Below are 20,862 nucleotides of genomic sequence, written 5' to 3' on the forward strand. Positions count from 1 at the left end.
GTCAATAAGGATGCAAATAATGAAAAAACCAAGTTATGTAGAAACAAGTGATGATACTGTGCATCCCATTGTGCATGTTTGTAAAGTTCCATTGTCTATGCAGGATGACAAAATGAAGTATTTGGCTGATGTACTTCATGTTATGAATATTACAAAGAACCTGGTTTCTGTTGGATAGATGGTTGAGCAGGGTATGCAAGTGAGTTTAATTCTCAAGGATTTTTTATGGAAGACTTCAAAAATAAGTGTCGCTTGGTTGCAAAGGGTAACAGAACTGGTAGGATGGCAAAATGAAGTATTTGGCTGATGTACTTCATGTTTTGAATATTACAAAGAACCTGATTTCTGTTGGACAGATGGTTGAGCAGGGTATGCAAGTGAGTTTAATCCTCAATGATTTTTTATGGAAAACTTTAAAAATAAGGGTCGCTTGGTTGCAAAGGGTAACAGAAATGGTAGGATATTTACTTTGGATGTGAACATGCCTGAGATAAAGGCACCCATGTTTGCATATGAAACATGTGTCGTCATTGCAGATATTGGCATATGGCACAAGCACATTGGTCATGTGAATGTACAGCAACTGAAATGTATGCAGGCCCAAATTATTGTTGTAGGTTTGCAAAAGTTTAAGGTTGACGGTATCCACCATAAGGTATGTGAAGCATGCCAGCTTGGTAAGCAGGCCAAATATGCTTTCACACATGAAAAGCATGTCAGTGCAAGGCCATTGGATGTCATACATTCATATGTATGGGGACTGACCAAGATTGTAACAATTGCAGGTTGCAAGTACTATGTTACATTCATTGATGATGACCACACTAGGAAAGTGTGGGTTTATTTCATGAAGGAGAAAAGTGAGGTGTTTGCTCACTTCCAGAGATTTAAAGCCTTGGTCAAGAAGGAAAAAGGCATGCAAACAAAATTTCTAAGATCAAATGGTGGGGTAGAATATTTCTCCAATGAGTTCAACAATTGCCTCATATCAGAAAGCGAGGAATCAAGAGGCAGTTTACGTGCAGGTACACTCCGCAACAAAATGGTGTTGCAGAAAGAAAAAACTGGCACATTGCAAAAGTGGCACGTGCCTTTATGGGGCTGAAAAGAATATGCCACATTACTTTTGGTGGGTAGAAGTAGTAGCAACTATTATGAACAAGAAACTCACTGTAGTTGTTCATGGTATGACTCTTGAATAGAAGTTTACAGGCATAAGATCGGATGTGTCTCACTTGAAAGTGTTTGGGTGTACTACATATGTACATGTTCCTGATTAAGTGAGAACAAAGTTGGATCCAAAGGCAGAGAAATGCATCTTCATTGGTTATGCTATGGAGAAAAAAGGTTATAGATGCTATAAACCTACCACTCGTGAGATGCGAGTAAGTAGAGATGGTGTCTTCGATGAGATGAGTAACTGGTATACACTAGTAGTGAAGGTAAAAGAAGATGCATATGTAAGAAGTGTTGATGTTGCACCACATGTGGAGCAGCAATCATAGGTGTTGAGTGGACCTGGGGAGTCCTCAACTAGTGGATCAATTGGTAGCCCATGATCAGGTAGGTTGAGGAATGATGCAGGTACACATGTATCATCACTAAAAGGGAAGAAAAAGGTAGATCAACCTTTTGTGTCTCATCTGTCAGCAAGTCACTCATATGTGGATGGTGACTCTAGTGCTCGCTCTAGTGGATCTGAGTAGAGCCTTGATAAGGAGCTTGGCATTTCGTCTATGGTTACTCCTAGTGTAAGGAGAACTAGGGTTGTTTTGAGGACACCTAGTAGTAATCCACGCAAGATGCCTTTTTGTACTTTTCGTTCCCAAAAAGTGGGGGGAAAGTTTTTGAAATTTCAGACATCCATAACTTCTACATATGAGCTCAAAATTTGTCGGAGATTAGAGATCCACTCGCTGAGCTCTTTCCATAGATATGTCACATGATATGGTTTTGTCCACTCAATTTTAAATTCAATTTTGGCGGGAAACTTTAAAATTCAAACTTCTAGCCATTTGAAGAATAAGAAGGTATCTAAAGTCAAAGAAACTTAACATTTTAACAAAAAGTCATTAAAATCATAATATGGCAGCTTAAAGGGCCCCTATATAGACCTCAACCTTCCCCTAATGAATGGCAACCGTGAGAGTTATCATTGCTATGGATGTAGAGAAGGGTTTGTCTTTACATCAAATGGATGTAAATAATGCTTTCTTGCATGGTGATTTGCAAGAAGTGTACATGATACAGCCACCAAGTTATGAGACTCATCCACATCTAGATTTTGTGTGCAGGTCATGCAAAGACTTGTATGGCTTGAAGCAAGCACCTAGAGCATGGACAAACAAGATTGGGAAGTATCTTGTTACCATTAGATTTCTGATATCCCCCAATGCACTTTTTTCACTATATGTGAAAAAGATAGATAGAGGCATCATGCTATTAGTCATCTATGTGGATGACTATCACTGGTGATAGTGATGTAGACATACATGATGTTAGGATGCTTTTGAAGTAGAAGTTTGAGATGAAGGATTTGGGTGAGCTGCGGTATTTCTTGGGCATAGAGGTGATGAGATCACCTCATGGCATTTTGCTATTTTGTAGAGGTAGTATCGCTTGGACATGTCCAAGTATTGGAGCAGAACACAAAGCTTTCGTAGATACAGGTGAGCTTTTGAAGGACCCCACTACATATAGGCGCATAGTGGGTAGTTTGATCTACATGACCGTTACAAGGCCAGACTACTTGAGACATGCTATTGGACTTGTAAGTCAATTTATGCAGGCCCCTAGGAAGCCACATTTGGATGCGGCTAGAAGGATTCTCAGGTACATAAAGTCCACAGTTGATTATGGGCTTTTCTATGAGGCTGGTACAGAGATACAGTTGTATGGATTCGTCTAGGTATATAATTAAGCTGTATTAGCGTACATGCAGATTTTATATTGTGAAGTTTTATTGGCCAGTTGATATTGTGCTAATTCTTTCAATCTTTAGTGGTGGATTTTCCCTATCGATTACTTATTTGTTGTACTAATGCTTTCTATTTTCTACTTTCCTTAGTGTTATGCTTCATTAACAAATGTTGATTGGGCTGGTAGTACTGAAGACATGAGATCTACTAGTGGTTTTATGCTCTCATTTGGGAGTGCTATTGTGAATTGGAGAAATAAGAAGCATCCACCATTTCCCTTATCGAGTATAGAGGCAGAGTACAGGGGTGCTGCTGCTATGGCAAATTGTGAGGTAGCTTGGTTTCCGAAGCTACTTGGTGACATGGGAGAGCCCCCCCTGGATAGGGTAGTTGTCATATATTGTGACAACATGAGTAGAATACAGTTAGCCACTTACCCAGTATATCATGCTAGAACAAAGCACATTAAAGTGCATTATCAGTTTGTGAGGGAGAAGGTTCTAGCAAGAGATGTAGATCTGGTATATGTCAGCATAGAGGATCAAACTCGAGGGATCAGATGGCTGACATCTTCACAAAGGCATTGGGCACATAGAAGCTCCATAGGTTTAGAAGCTTACTTGGAGTGCAGAGTGTGTGGAGGATCTCGAGAGAGAGTGTTGAGATATCAAGCTCAACTAGTGCTACGACCAGGGATTTCACTGACGTAAACGAGAGCATGTGAACATGTTAATAACATATGTTAACAACACAAAAAATCTTGTGATCACATGTTATATTCACAAAGCTTTCACAAGGGCCTAAAAAATTTATCTTTGTCGGGCATAAAAAATCTTCTTAGGTGGCCACTGACCTGCTATTATGTGAAGATGGTAACATGAGAACATGTGAATAGCTTATTCCCATGTGTAGCCAAGCTTTTAAGGGGTTCCCAAATGGCAAGTGACCTGTTATTTTGTGAACGGTAACATGAGAACATGTGAATAACTTCTTCACATGTGTTATTATCACAAAAAATCTTGTGATCACGTGAATATTAAATCCCTGGCTATGACGATGGACATTAATGATCCGCCTGGGTGATAGCTTCCGCATTTACACCATTGGCATGGTTTGTGAGATTATGGGTGATATGTGGCCAGTGGAAAGGCAGGCTATGTGATAGTCATTTTGGATTACTAGAGACTGGCATAGTTATAGCGCCAGCGCATTTAGTTAGGTTCACATTATGGACCAACCCTTGTATGTTGTAGTAGTTGAGTACTAACAAATATAGTGTGTACTCTTATCTTTATGTTATGTTGGTTAAGTAGAGAAGAAGAAGATAGAAGAAAATTCAGCTATCCATGTGTGTGTGTGTTTGCTTTGCTAGGGTTTGAAGCTCTCCCTCTCCCCCACATTCTCTTTAATTTGGACACACTTTTCCTTGTTCTGGCATTCTTCCATAATGAGGCTTTAGCCTATACCCATTCACCAGTTTTCTTAACCTTTCACCATCTAGAGTTGCCAGCTCAAAGGTTCCTATGCCCATTTTTCTAACAATTCTAAATGGGCCAGTTTTCTTGGGTGGGGTCCTATTCTTGAGATGAGAAAAGCAGGACTACATTTCCTTCTTTAAAGATCTTGAATTTTGTCCATCTCATTTTCAATTTTCCTGGGTGTCCATCTCATTTTGAATGGGCCCGTCCATCTCATTTTCAGCTTTCCTTGGTGGGGTCCCATTCTTGATGACCATCTCCTCCTTCGAAGATCTTCAATTTTGTGTTCCTATCCACTTGCAAATTTCTCATCTTCTTTACAATTTTGGTTGTCCATGCACTACGTAGTCTCCTTTCATCTAGCTTAAGGAGTTGCTCAATCCTGTGCACATGTGATTCTTTTGAAGAATGCTTTTCTTCTAGTGCTATCCTAAGGCTTTGTGTGAGGAATTCCATGGGCACTACAACTTCTATTTCATACATCATTATGAAAGGCATAAGTCCTATTGCATTCTTGTAAGCTGTTGAGAATTCCCATAATGCTGAGTGCAACTTTGTGTCCTAGTGTTCTCATTTATTATCTTGACTAGAATTCCCTTCATGATTTTGTTTGTGGATTCTACTTGCCCATGTTCCTGCGGGTAGTAGAGTGTTGAATTCTTATGTATTATCATATTTTGCTTTGTTAGTAGCTTCTTGTTCACTTTATTATGAAGTGGCTCCCTTGGACGCTATCTCAATTGGGTATCTGAATCTTATCATGATAGTTTTATAAAGAAACTTTGCTATTGAGGATGCCTTAGAGTCTCTCAGGGTCTTGGCTTCTACCCATGTTGTGCAGTAATTTGTAGCCACCAGAATGTATTTACTTTCTGTTCGTTGAGTTGTTGGCTTGAAACGGCTGATCCCACTTCTGGAATGGCTCTAGGGAAAATATTGGTTTGTGAGGCATTTTGTGTACATCATTCAGCTACCCCAGTCTCTAGCACATATATCACACTCCTTTGCATGAACTTGTGTGCATCATTTAATGCAGTCAACCACCATAATCCTACCTGGAACACTTTTCACCCCATGACCTCTCTAGAAACGTACCCTCCGCTTATTCCTTAGTGTGCTTCTTCTAGCACAAGTTGTTATTCATGTTCAAGGATGCATCTTCTTAGTATTTGATCAATTCCCATCTTCTTAGTATTTGATCAATTCCCATCTCATGGAGCTAACCTACTACTTCCATTAATGACAGTCATATTTTTCCTCTCATCTCTAGACATGCACTCCGGAAAGAACAAGTTAGATAGGAATTGCAGCATCTCATTATACCAACTGGATTTTTCTTCGTTGAAGAAGAGTTATGCATCTGGGTTGTCATTCTCCATCCCCTTTGGATCTTCTCCTGACTCCAATCTTGATAGGAAATCTGCAGCTACGTGCTTATTTTTGGGAGTGTGCCTTATGGTGAATTCAAACTCTTGTAAATAACTAGAAGTATCCATCTAGCTAATTTTCTACCAGGTATGGTTTGTCCATGAGATACAAGAGTACTTTATGATGTACATAAAATTGAAACACCTTTCCCAATAGATAGTGCCTAAAATTTTTGATCAAGTAGATAGTCCCCAATGACTCCTTTTTTGCCATAGAGTAGTTACTTTCTGGCTTAGATAACCTCTTGCTTGGATAGTAAACTGGTATGAACCAACCTTATGCATCAAAGCACTACAAATGGAAAAATCAAAGGCATCAACAAATATGTGGAATACCAGATCAAAGTTCAGTTGTTGGGGGAATGGGTGTTGATGATGACAGTATCCTCTTGAGATTTTAGAATGCCTCCTTATAGGATCCCGACTAGACATATTTTGCATCTTTCACCATCAGGTTATGTAGGGGTATTTCCACATTTTCCAGGAACCTCATGGATATTCTATGCCACTTTATTAGTCCAAGGAATCTGGCAAGTTCTTTGGCATTCATGGGTGGCTGTAGCTTCATAATAATCACGACCTTGGCCAGATCTACCGCTAGCCCTTTTGCAAATACTATGCGCCCTAAGAGGGATCCACTCATTATACATCAAAGGCGCACTTGGAAGGATTAAGGCTCAGTCTAGCTTTGCTGAACTTCTCCAGGCACATCGTGAGGTGTGTTATGTGGTTTTCTTTCTTTCCAAGCACACTGAAGTCATCCATGAAGACTGTCATGAAAGTGGTTAAATAATCATATAATATTTCCTAAACCATCCTTTCAAATGTGGCTAGACTATTCTTCAACCCAAAAATCATTACATTGGTGGAAAAACCCCCCTCAATTTGTCACAAAGGCAGTTTCATATGGTGAGCTTGAAGATCTACCCATGCCATGCCTCAATTTGCTTAATTGGGAGGTCCTGGATATAGCAACATTGTCAAGCATAAAAGTAAAGATTTCACAAGACATCTAGAAGGCAATGTGTTGTAGGACCATGGTACATGGAGATTAGAATATTCCATAAACTGAATAATAGAAGAAATAAGCCATAAACACCATAACATAATTCAAGAGCATACACATCAAAGAACACGAGATTGGGTGCAATCTCCCCTTCGACGTGCATGTCTCCACTCCCACACGCGGTATTTAAATCATATTATCATAAATTTAGTCCTTGGAGCTATAACAGCATAGCTTTTTTAAAATTGGGCTTTCACAAAATTGCACCATAGTCGAATGCTTTTAAAGTATCTCATAAAAAATAAACCTTGCCCAACATATGTACAATGGGCCAAACCATACAAAATTAAATATTTAGCACACATGTGCTCGACTAGATAATCTTGTCTAATGTCCACCTTGGTTGTTCCGAACTCATGATCTATACTACTTAACAAAGTCCACAATGTTAGATCACAATTACTTTGAAATCACTCACAAAAATAATTCTAACAAATGGAAAACATTTACTAACATGCTTCACCCATAAACCACCATGCATCACACATAATTAATTGGGTTCACTCCCATTACAAAATATTCTGAAAAATCTCACTCTCATGATAGTCCTCTTGTTTGAGAAGACCACCGTTCTCGGTTATAACTATCCGCACACACAAGAGATTAAGCACATTAATCGTTCCACATTGGATTCACTCACAATGTCTTTTACATGCATCACACGTGTCTTAGAGTTGATCGGATTCACTCATCATTAAACTTACACAACCTTTACATGCATCACAGATGTTTTAAAATTGATTGGATTCACTCACAATCAAACTCCCACATTCCTTACATGCGTCACATGTCACAGTTGGTCAGATTTTAAAAAACTTAAACAATACTTAATTATGAGTTTTAGGCTTACCTCTGTAGGGGTAGAAATCATGATTGGGAGTATCGTCTTGTTCAGGTTCATCGCCATTGTCTTCTTCTTTAACCACATTCATGATCACAATTTGATGCTTTGTCTTCTCAAGACACTCCTATGTATAATGCCCTTCTTTGTTGCACCTATAGCATGTAATCACACAAGGTTTTTAATCTCCTCCACCATTGTTTGTCTTCTTTGTAGCTTCATTTTTCTTCCCATTCACTTGTGAACCATTGTGCTTCCCTGCTTCATCTTTGTGAAACTTCTCAAAATATTTAGATCGAGAAATTGAGGAATATGAGGATCTGCCACTATAGTGTCCCTTGGAAAGACATTTTTCTTCTCACAGTTTATTGATAGAGAGATGGCATTGCTAACGAAACGAGGACGAAACATGTTCACTTTTGCTCTAATAGCTGGCTTCAAACCTGCTATGTAAAATTCCTCTTTTGCTCTCTTTCATGCACTTTCTCTATAGCTTGAAGTTACAATAAAGTTTGCAAAAACATGTCAACATAGGCTGCTATGTTTTCCTTTTCAAGCTATCTTAAAATATCCCATTACTATTTGGCTTTACTCTTATATGATGGAGGTAAGAAATCCTTCTTGATCAGTTTCTGAAATTCTTTCCATGACTTTGGTTTGTGTTTTCCCTGTTTAATAACGTTCCACCAAAGAGCTGCACTACCTACCAAATGATTAGTGGAACATTTCACCTTACTCTTCTCATAGAATTTCTCTCTAGAAAAATAATCATCAAGCTGGCTCAACCATGCGAGTATGATGTGTGCTTCCTTTTTTCCATCATAATCTTGAAAATTAAAAGCCTTTCTATTGATCTTACGTCCCTTTTGAGACTCTTGAGCTTTGAGAGTAGCTCGTATAGTCCTTTGGATAGGTCCTCCTCGTAATCAAAAGAATCAGATTCCAAAGATGCACGTCTTCGCTTCTTTGATAAATTTTTTGCCAAGATCTTCTCTTTGCCTCTTATCACTCAACAATTGAGCTTGAATCCTTGATGTTGACAATAAAGAGTCTTTAAGAGAGTCAAAAAAAATATCCTAGAGGAAAACCCAGTTGATCATGCTGAATTTATTTTCCCCTAAAATCTAAAAAATTAATAATATTTGATGTCCACAAACTGCACTTTGAAACCCTCTTTGATGATATGTGAAAGCTTTATTTTAAAGCTTTTGTGAGTCTTTTGAGTTATATCTTATTTTGTTGACAACACTGAAATCCTTGTTCATCAATGTGACTCGATGGGCGTGTGCCGCAACAATGTAACTATCATTTATACAATCTATGAGCATGTCCTCTACAACCTCCTGGAAACATAAAATAATGTCATATTTCCATATCATATTTTGGAAAACGCCAGTCTTAATCCTCTCGCATAACCTATTAGAAATGTCCCTCACAAGACACATAAATGGCACCTTGGGGATATCCAAGTTTGATGCCTTTTTTTCTTTCCTTATCTCTCTCAAGCAATGAAACTGATATCGATCCTCCTTGCCTTCACTTTCTTGTACTTGATACCTTCAATTTTATTATGGGGGTAGTTGCTTTTTTTTAATTATTATGGGGGGTAGTTGCTTTTTTTTTTGCAAGACTTGGATCATTCCCAACCTTTTCTTACAGTTTGCTTTGTCCTTGTCATTGTAGTGTAAAGCAAAAAGATAAGTTCTTTGGCCAAGCAGAGGCTTTTAAAAAAAATGTCAATACAGCACAAAGACAGGGGTCAAGCCAAATCAAATGGGCCTTTTTTTTGCTGTGTGGTCATGGAGCCAAATCAAAAGACATATGCGTATGGTCATGGAGAAAGGTATATGGTCATGGAGAGAGGCTCAAAATCTCAATAAAGAAGCAATACAGTGCCAAAAGGGGGGGTCCCCAGAAACCCAAGTGGTTGATTTCACACCATATGGTCATGGAGAGATAGGCATATGGTAGTGGAGAGATTGGCGTGAACTCTCAAGGAAGATATTAAACAATATGGCGTGAAAAGTTGAGGTCCAAGGATACCTGAGTGGACTATTTTCTGTTGTATGGTCATGGAGAGGAAACACAAAAGATACTTTTATAGGGATTTTATACATTGCCATTTGACACGTACTGGTTAACTCTGTAAACCATACCAATGGGTAGTACACATGTCACATGATGATTGACTCTGTGCACCATACAAATGGGTAGTACACGTGGCACCTTATGATTGACTTCATGAAAATGGTCATCTCACATGTCGAGTGACACGTGTCAATCTCTTATTGGCAATAACATTACAACATTAAGAACATGTGGAGAAATTTGATTGGGTACATGTGTCATATCAATGGTTTGTACATGTGTCATTGTTTCATTGGCTGCAAAGAGGAACACTTGCATATAAAGAGGAATGGTTGCATATTTTTTCTTATTTTCATCCACAATAGGCATCCACATAGTGACCACATAGCGCGACTTCAGGGTTTCCTCACACTGCTTTCTTAGGTCATTTTCACATCCTAGTGTCATTTAGTGCAAAACCTTTGTATCCCATTGACCACACAACATGAATTCAAGGGTTTCTCTTTGCTTACATGGGCCTTTTTCACGCTATATGGTTATTTGTTCTTAAGAGTGTAATCAATGGAGGGTAAAGAAATGACGTCCTCATCTCAAGGCTTCAAAGAGCTCACAATTGAAACTCCCAATGCAAAACTCTTTGACTTTATCATTAAGGGGGGATGAAAGAGCAGATATTTCAATGATGCGAGGGAGATTCTCAATGCACCCGTTGATGTTTCTCTATTATTTGACCACCACAAGGAATTCCTGCATGAAGAAAAAAGGAGGAGTTTTGAAAACCTCATTGAGCAACATATAGTGACTTTGGACGGTGGTCTTTACATGCACATTTCAACCAAAGGTGCTACCCCATCGTTAAGGGGTAAGAATACAAGGAGATGCATAACAATTGGAGTTGACGATATGCTGATGCCGATCAATGTGAGATGCCCATTACACACAAAGTCTTGCAGGTTAGTTTTGAAGTCCCTTACATTCATTATATTCCTCTATATGTGCAAATCGATATGAAAGATAGATTTTATGAGGATGATATTGCGGACAAAAAGAAACATTTTTAATCATCAGTGAGCTAGAGGAGGGGGGGTCTATGGATTTCGAAGAGCCTATTTAAGTCGATGATGAAATTAAATCTAGTGTTACATTAGATGTTGATGATCCATCTGCCAGAGAGGAGGTTGAGATTTCAGAGAACTCTTTCACCCCTCCTAGCTTACCCTCATTCCACATCAATGGGAAGGACTTCATTTTGATTCCTCATATTCAAAGTCTCTTCAACTTTAGGGAGGACTACTTCTTGTCCATTATTGCACGGGGATGTGAGGCTATTTCAAGGCTTATTCATGTGGAGAATGAATCTTTGAAGGAGTTTATTTCTCTAGGAATAGAGACATCCAATGACAAGTGCATAGATGCATCTTTAACTCTAGCTTTATGTTTGAGAAGGGCTCGAGATTGGTGATATTGGAAGGGAGAAGGTAGAATATGTAGAGCCTAAAGAGGACAACCAAGGCTCCATCAATTTATGAAAGGATAAAGTTCTAGAGGAAGATGAGAATTAGAAGGTAAGAATTTTCTCCATTTTTGTGTTACTTCTTTTTCACTACTGTTTGTTTAATTCAATCCTATTTTAAATGTCAGATAGAAGATGCAAACCACTTTTTGGGAAGGGGGAAGGGTTCTAGAGGAGCACTAGACATGGAATCTGTTCGATATGATAATTAAACTATGAATATTGATCAAAACATACTCAAGGTGGATCAAAGCTTGTACAAAACATCATGAACATGAGGGACAAAAACTAGTATATCCAGGAAATTGCTTTTAGATTAACACAAGAAGATACTAATTATGATTAGGCATGAACCAAACTTACATAATCACTTGATCATGACTTGTACCTTATTTAGAGACTCCTCTACTCTATTTTTAGTTGCATGAGTTGCATGAACCATATGCACCAACCATTTGTAGGCTTTACACCAACCACTGACCACCACTAGCCTAACCACCACATATTAAATTGGACTAAGGAATTGGGATTACATTTATCCAACAATTCCTCCTTAAGGCTAACTTCTTACAAGAACATGAACAAGTCTAACATACCTCCTTGACACAATGAGTAAGATTCCCCCCTTAACAACATAGGGTGGTGTACTCTCCTCTACAACTCGTCAAGTTGGAACAACATAAGTCTTGACTCAACCACATACATGACATAATTTAAAAAGCATAATCATCATCTACATCTTTTATACTAAGACTAGAACAATTGGTTGACTTCTTCAACCACATGTGCCTTTGCTAGCTACTTTGAGGATGGATGATTTGTCTTTCCACAATACTCACAAGGATGTTTGGAGAAACAATCCTTAGTAAGATGATTTGTACGACCACAAATAGTACACTTCTTCTTTGCTGATGTCGAAGTAATAGCATATGCATAAGGATATATCACATCCTTTGTAATCTTCTTGTCTTCTTCTTGCAAAGAATTTATGAAACTTTCCAAGGAAGGGACTGGCTCCTTCTCTTTAAGTACCATCACAATTTGCCTACAGCTTGAAGGTAGGCTTTTAAGCAAAATAGCAATAGCATTCTCTTCAAGAACATGAGACTTAACATAAACCAATTGTGTCATTAAGCTCTTCAACCTATTAATCACAGTTGTTAAATTTTCATTACTCTCCATGGTTAGATCAAAGAGTTGTATCTTCAAACTGATCTTGGAATGCTTTGCCTTTGCACCAAAAGTACGTTCTAATAATTCCCAAGCTTCCATAGCTGACTCAACATCATCAATGATGAATAAAATCATCTTCTAAAGCAGTAATGATAATACCAAGTGCTTTCTCATCTTTTGCTTGAAGTGCAGCCATTGTAGCTCTTGTAACTGTAGCAGAAATACCTGCTTCATCTTTAGAAAGTGGTTTGACCATACTCCACAGATTTTTCTTCATGAGGTAGCCCTTCACCTTGATTTTCCAGGTATGAAACCCAGTTCCGTTGAATTTGTGGGGAAATTTGGAGCTCATGATGATGCAATATGATGCTTGATATTGATAACTTGCTCATATAGATGATTTAAGCCCAAATAATAATAATATCATCAATATAGATCAAAATAATAATCACCATGTTGTTGGAGCAAAAGAGGCAGAAAATAGGCGACTAGAAAATAGCTCTGTACAGTAGCTCCTATGGACCAATTGCTTCAAGATTTGATATGATGAATCCTCACAAAATAAACTTGAAGCACCTAAGAGGAATCAGACTAATTCATAGAGATGGCACTGAATTAACCCGATTAGCAGAAAATGGCCTGTTTTGATGGCGATGAGAAATTCGTGAAGAAGCGATGAAATCCGCCTATGATCTTCGTTTTAGGGCATGCGTGGGAGCAAGGCAAGAGGCCTATATCAAAATATTGGGGTATTATCACCTCATATGCAAGCATGGAGGCAATCTACAGCATCCTATCCAAATAGAGAAAAACTGGCTCTATGGTGATTAAGAGAAAAATTAGGGTTTTTGCTAATAAACTAAACCTAATTGGGTCATGCTCTGATACCAAATGTTGGATATGATAATTCAACTATGAAAATTGATCAAAACATACTCAAGGTGGATCAAAGCTTGTACAAAACATCATGAACATGAGGGACAAAAACTATTATATGCAGGAAATTGCTTTTAGATTAACAGAAGAAGACACTAACTATGATTAGGCATGAACCAAACTTACATAATCACTTGATCATGACTTGTACCTTATTTAGAGACTCCTCTATCCTATTTTTAGTTGCATGAGTTGCATGTACAATATGCACTAACCATTTGTAGGCTTTACACCAACCACTGACCACTAGCCTAACCACCACATATTAAATTGGACTAAGGAGTTGGGATTACATTTATCCAACAGAATAAAGTAAAATAGACAATGCTCTAGCTCATTATTTGCCATATCTTAACAATAATGTGTTTATCATCTACCATAATGTTCTCTCTGAGATTCTTGATATTTTTTCGTGAAGGTACTTTCCAGGTTCATGGGAGTCGAATGCAAACAAACTTATGCTCTTGGAGAGGACAACTCCCATAAGGATCTTTGGTTATGGTTTTGGATTCTAGCCTTCATGGACATGATACTTTTTATGTGATTCTTCTTGTTACTAGTAGATAAGAAGTCAGATATAAACCTACTTGGAGGATACAAGAGAAAGACATTTTTGAGATATAAAGGCAAAATTCCTCTTGACACCGCTGTGAAGAAAAGCAAAAAATATTATTATACTAAAGAAGTTTGTACATTATAGGAGATTTTAAGTCATACATTGTAGGGCTTTTAAAGCCATTCTATATTGTTCAACTGGTTTTTTACTTTCTCTATATAACCATATACTAAATTTTTGCATCAAGATAGATGAATGCTAGTTGATGTATGCCTTTGATGAAATATATTCACCTTCCTCTCTTGTTTGTGTTTACGATCATTGCTTCTTATTCTTCCGCCTCCATGTCAGGTACTTCGAAAGAATGGTGTTTGGGCTTGGTAGTGTGCTTTCTCCATGCCTTGAGTACTCCATGTTGCAAGTGGTCCTTGGTTCTCAATAAATAATGCCCCATGAATATAAAGTATATGTTGTATGAGTAATGGTACTATTTTAGTTTTTCTATACACATTAGTAAGTTGTTTCACAAGTGTAAACTAAAAAATATCTTGAAGACCTTACTAGGTAGTATGTGATGTCCTTTTCTCCCCATGCAACCATGATGGCCTGAATCAGACATGCTATAATTTCTTTGTACTCACTCATGAGAATATGTATTTGTTCTCACTTGTTTCCTGGAAAAGTCATCAAGTATCATCTACACTTCCATTCTTTTTTTGGCTACTTGAGGATTTCTCGAGACATTTGTTGTTATTTGGCATAGCTCTTTCCAACACTCCCACATTACGTTTACCTATTTTTTGTCATGATTGTTGAAAAATCTTCTTTCCTTTGATCCTCCCATTGAACTGCAAGAACATCATCTATTTTCCTAGAAAGGTTTGGGTATTTCTCAAGGTGCACTTGACCACCATGGAAACCCATGCTTGCGGATAGCAAATTTTCACATTTATCTATGCATTCATTTGCAATTCTGTAGACTTCAATGAATATGCATAGTCTAGATGAGGACGAAGAAGTTTATCAAAAGTATTCTTATTTCAACATCATGAAACATGAAAATATAAACATTTGTAAGATGATTTGGGACTAAAGGATTTTGAATCAATTTAGTGTTTCTAAATTTTGATAAATCCATTGTTTCTTGTTATAGGCCTACCAATAGCTTTTTTGTTATACCACTCATTTGTCCCCATACTAGCCATGCAATATAAGCAAAGATACATAGAGTTAGCACCATCACTAATACCATACATTGATTTTAATGCCTTTAAATCAGCACTCATATGGCACTCAATTGAAAAACTACCAACACCATCAACATTCAAGCATTCACCTACACTTTGGGATTTAATAATGCTAGGAATGCTAGTATGAGAGAAAAGCCATTGTTTAATGGCTTTCAACCGATACTTAGGCATAGCTTATCCACCATAGCTTCGTCTCTCTGATTGTACATTATGACTAGGAACATCCTAATGATGGATTCATAAGAGAAATACTCTCTTTCCATTTTCTAGCACTTATGAATATGTGCTTCATCTAACTTTAAAACAAATTTAAGTTTCCCATTACACTCATCTAGAGTTATTTCATACAACATAACCATAGCAAATTGTACTTTTATAATATCCATCCAAATGTTATTCAATTCATTGTATTCAAAAACACTCTATCTTTTCTATTTTTCAAATGCCATAGAGCCTTCTATATGATAATAGTTTCCAAAGTAGTTAGGAATTTTAAGATCCAATAGGTTTCCTGCTTTAGTGACCTTATGTGGACTTTGCAAGTCGAAAGGCCTAATTTGATATAGCTCTATGTAAGTTATAGATATTATTAGAATGTTCATTATACAACTGGCATAATCTTAAACAATACCCTAGAAAACCATTAACACCATCTCCCACAATCCTTATTAGATCATAAATAGATGTGAAGGAAGGACACCTACCAGTTAAGGGATCAATAGGCTAGAGACTACCATCCAGCCATAAGTCAATGTGATTCCTCCCTTCATTCTGAAGGTGGTTTGATTTAGTTGAATCTCTCAATGACCTCTGATTTGCACTTTGCCAAGTTGCGTATTCAAAGCCAAGCTTGATGTTCATGTGAAACCTCCTTTGAGAGGGGATATCTGAAGTGGACATGTCTCAAAAAGCAAGGAGAGCTTGTAAGGGAGAAAAAATGTTATGGTTGTAAAAATAATGCAGCATGAGAAAATAAACATAGAACAATACATTGAGCAAGAATAATCAAGAATAAGGTTGAGGTAAGAGGTGAACATTTGGAGGGAAAAACGTTGAGGGAAATGAGTTGGGAGGATTCAAATCGTCTAAACTACATGATGTTAAGATTCTAGAAATGGGATTGATCATGGTGGACATAGATTAAGCAACATAATTAAGGTGGATTAAACCACACTAAAAACTCCATGAGAGAGAGAGAGATATTGCACACTCAAAACTCAATTCTATTCACTTGCATATCATAATGAACCATACAATGATATAGGCTCTCTAGCCTTATCCCACTTTACACATCATCATCCATGTGGCACTCCCTTTTCCACTCTTTTGGTCAATACTCCCACACCATACAATATTGTGGCATTCCTATCTCACCACAATATCTTGCACCTCTAGGGTGCTTTCACACATACACACAACACTGCGATTACATCTCTTAACCCCCCCTCTTAATCGAGGTGTTCCATAACTCACCCATCACCCATCAATGTAGCATTGCACAACCGCAATCGCTACCTCTCAACACTCCCCCTCAATGATACATTGGAGTGTCCATCAACCAAACATGTGTGCGCATGTCTACCATCTTAGACACCTAGTCCATTTTGAGCCAACTTGCTCACAGCGGAACCACTGTGAACATGAAAGTTCTGGTGGGAACCAACCCATGCGCATGCACCTCACATGTGCATCGCTCTTGCACACATTACAACAACCATTTTGAGCTTCTAGGTGAGCTCGGGCAAGACGTCCCTCATACCATGGGTGAATAATACATATCCATTTTATGCACCAAGGCAAGGGCACGGTACCCATCAAAAATTCAAGTTGTCACAAAAAAATAATTTCCATGGCTTTATTTTGCGAACCGATATTTGCCCCCTATTTTAGGACACTCGAGAGAGAGAACATTACAAACATTATGGCCAAAGCTAGGCAAAGAACTCATGTGAGTGTGTAATCAATTGCAAAGTACATGCTTCTTACAAAGCATGTGAACAAGGGCTTTATGAAAATATACCCTTTGAGATTTTGGAAAGGTTGTGGACCTTAATAAAATAATTTCTTTTTAAAAAAAAATCTCTGAGATTTTAATTCTTTGCAGCGCGTTAAATGCACCTCTCTGCGCTGCGTTGAACGCTGACACCCAGATGGTCTTCTTCCCTTTCCTCTCGTGACTGCTTCTGCACTCGGCTACCTCTACAATAGCTATGGCGGGTACCACCCTCTATGTACGGGTCTGCGTGCTCTCCTCAGCTACAGCTACTATGGCTCTGCTTGCGCTCACACTTTTGCTTCGCTTTGTAGCCTGGCTCTACATAGGGGCTGCTAACTTTGCTTTTACTTTGGTTGTGAGCAAGGTTTGCATGACCTGCTCAACTGTTGATGATGGCTTGCTTCATGAGCCTAAAACTGCTCCAATGCACTTTTGATGTGCTCCTTCTTCTCCAAATGCATTTACTTCTCGTTCAATCTGTTGTGAGCTTGCTTGCTCTTGCTACTCAAGCTCAATGTTTACTGTCCATATCTAATGGTTCTCCTTTCTATGCCATTTTCAAGGCTCTCAATAGCTTTGCTGCTTTTCTCAGACGCCAAATAATTTTGGCCACAAGCCTCTCTTTGCCTTCTATTTTGCTACCTGCATAGACTCATTCCAATTTGTCTCATATGTCTTCTTGAATCTCTTTCAAGCCCTTCTTTCCAAGGTTCCAACAGCCATCGCTATGACCATTGTGAACTCCCAAATGAACTCCATAATAATTTTGGCCACAAGCCTCTCTTTGCCTTCTATTTTGCTACCTGCATAGACTCATTCCAATTTGTCTCATATGTCTTCTTGAATCTCTTTCAAGCCCTTCTTTCCAAGGTTCCAACAGCCATCGCTATGACCATTGTGAGCTCCCAAATGAACTCCATAACCTTGCATGCTCTCCCATTGCTACTTTGCCTCTCCAAGTACTCCAAATTGAGGTCTTCCATGACCATTGACATGGCCTTCATGGCCTCCAAATCAGCATGCTTTTCCTTCAATGCATGCATCCATTCACGATGCTTCTTCACAAGTTTCTTATAAGAACCAAGGTGCATAAACATGTGGAAACTACCAAGGTTTCCATCCCCTTCTTTTCTCTCCTTCATTGAGCAAACATTCACAAGCGCATTCTGTTCTTGATGCACACACATGTGAACTCCATTGAGTTCACTATCTCACTTGCCATCATCTTGACAAGCATGCACCTCCACACAAGATTCATGGGATACAAAAATCCCATACATAGCAACCCTTCATAGAGCATTTTTCCATGCTCAAACACAAAACTTTAAGGAAAAACTTCACAAAACCAACCTTCTTGAGGCATATGAAAAACAGGTAGAGGGAGAGGAGACACACACACAGGAGAAAACCCTAATGTATATTGCAAACCCTAACCATAGAGAGAAGCCATCTCCCTTCTCACACAATGCATAAAGCCATAATCCATAATACACAAGACACACTATGAGTTGTGTCCACACACAGCTAACCCTAGCTAATGTCCACACTGTTATGCTCTACCCCCTCTCAAATCATTTTGTTTACGGAAACAATCACGTGCCATATGACCAAATTTCCCACAGTAATGGCATTCCACATTTTGCATAGATGTTTGTTGGCCTTGCCAACGTCCTCTACCGCGAGAATTACCTCTGCCTCTCTGAGGTGTATATCCACGACCACCTCTAGCACCATAACGAAAACACTTCACTACTACAAATATGTAATACATTGGAAAAAGGCACATGAGCTATAAGAAGTAGGGTACAAAATGATGTGATGTGCATGTAAAAATTGTATCTCTTCAATAGAATGGTAATATTATAAGTTGTGATTTTAAACTCATAAAATTAAGTCAATCAAAATTTAATGTGTAATACTCATGATGTCATGCATTCATTAAGAATCAGAATCTTGGACATAGAATTAAGGGGATACAAAAAATCATGATATTATTGACGTAAGTCTAAAAAGAAGGATGCATTATCATTATCATAGGAAATATTTTGTCCATAGTTAATTTGACCTTGAAACATTAACAGTAAGTAAACACTTCTATAATAATATGTAGGACATTAGACAAAGGTGTGTGAGCTATAGAAATCAACATGGAAAATCTTATCTTATCTTGCAAAAGAAGATGTTCTTGAGACCATTATTGCATGGTCAAAATAATATTTACATTTTCTTTACACTATCAATATTATTATCCTATTTTTACTTATTTTTCCTTGCATGTTTTAGATGAAATTTGAAATTAAAGTCATCTCAATGAGAATTCTTACCTAATGTAGTTTCTATATTTGACCAAAATACTATGTGACATAGTTTTGTAATTCATTGTAAAGATCAATAATCATATTTGTAGATATAAAAAAAGATTAATAACCATGAAGATCATAACCTCATGAAAAGTACGTAGCATGGATGTTTATTGAGGTGAGCCTAAGTGAATAAATCAGAAATATAATGTCATTATCTCTGCATTTATTCACAAAATGGAAGTAGGAAAATTTCATGGCACACAAAACATGTATAGAAATTCAATAGTTATGAATTGAATTTGTAGCCTTTGTCTACACTTAGAAAACCCACAGCATTCTTGGATGGGTGAATATTCATTATTTATATTACCATAAACTACATCTTACAAGGAAAGGAAAAGAAAGTAGAAAAAGGCTACCTACATGTCCCAAAGATGACACACTTGAGTGTTTACATGGAGCAAGTGCTAGACTACAGCGTGCAAACTTCAAAGGGATGTGGACATCCTTGAGGGCAAGTTACATTTTTATTATCAATAGAATAATTCATGTTGTTCTCATTACTCTAATATTATCCCCTATCCTTAGCCCCTCCTTAAATTCTTTATCTATATTTGTAGAAATATAGCACACATAAGAGTCCTAAAATACTACTCTATATAATGCAAAAGGAAGAAGTAGTACAAACTAAACTCAAGTACAAGATGTAATGTGAGCTTTACGACCTATTATACACTCATCATCTGCATATAAATGCTATGTGAAGTCCAACATTGAGAGAAAATAAGATGAATATGATGGTTTAGCTATGGGTCCACGTATTTATATGCACGAATGCTCCTAGTTAGCCAAAAGTAGTTCTCTTGGCCACATGTACCTGATTTCCACTTCCCCACTACCACAAGGTAGTGCCACATGTTATGTGGAGTGTCAAACTTTGCATGTGAGTTGCTATCCGATGTATGAGTGTGTCATGCATACGCATAGGTGTCACATTCTCTCGTACATGCATTATTGTTTTAAGAAATCTAAAGTTGTTAGATTAGTTAAATTATTCTTTTTTAACATGACTAGATCATAAAATAATGATTTATTTCTTTATAATATCTCTAGCGTGCCGAATGGTGTGGAGAGATATCGAGAGCATGCAGACAAAAAACACTCCAAAGAATGACTTCAGGATGTCGAGGTAGGTAAAACTAAGACGATAACACTTATATTTCATCCAATAAAAATACATAATAATTAGTCTCTTCTATTTTCTAATTTTTCCTCTATATCTTTAAATTTGTATTCATCCATTAGAAATAAATTGTG

General features: G+C 37.7%; 1 protein-coding gene across 1 annotated transcript in view; it reads left to right on the plus strand.

The window, feature by feature from the left end:
• Positions 1–13,955, plus strand: part of LOC147626664 (developmental protein SEPALLATA 2-like) — a 75,531-nt gene extending 61,576 nt beyond the window's left edge. The window contains exon 2 of the mRNA XM_086816844.1: positions 13,859–13,955. Within this exon, the coding sequence (XP_086672970.1) occupies positions 13,859–13,955 (97 nt within the window). The remainder of the gene's footprint in view (positions 1–13,858) is intronic.
• Positions 13,956–20,862: the final 6,907 nt, after the last annotated feature.

Source organism: Cibotium barometz, chromosome 22 (genome assembly GCF_041138505.1).
Source record: "Cibotium barometz isolate CiBa-2024 chromosome 22, ASM4113850v1, whole genome shotgun sequence".
In the NCBI taxonomy this organism is placed as follows: domain Eukaryota; kingdom Viridiplantae; phylum Streptophyta; class Polypodiopsida; order Cyatheales; family Cibotiaceae; genus Cibotium; species Cibotium barometz.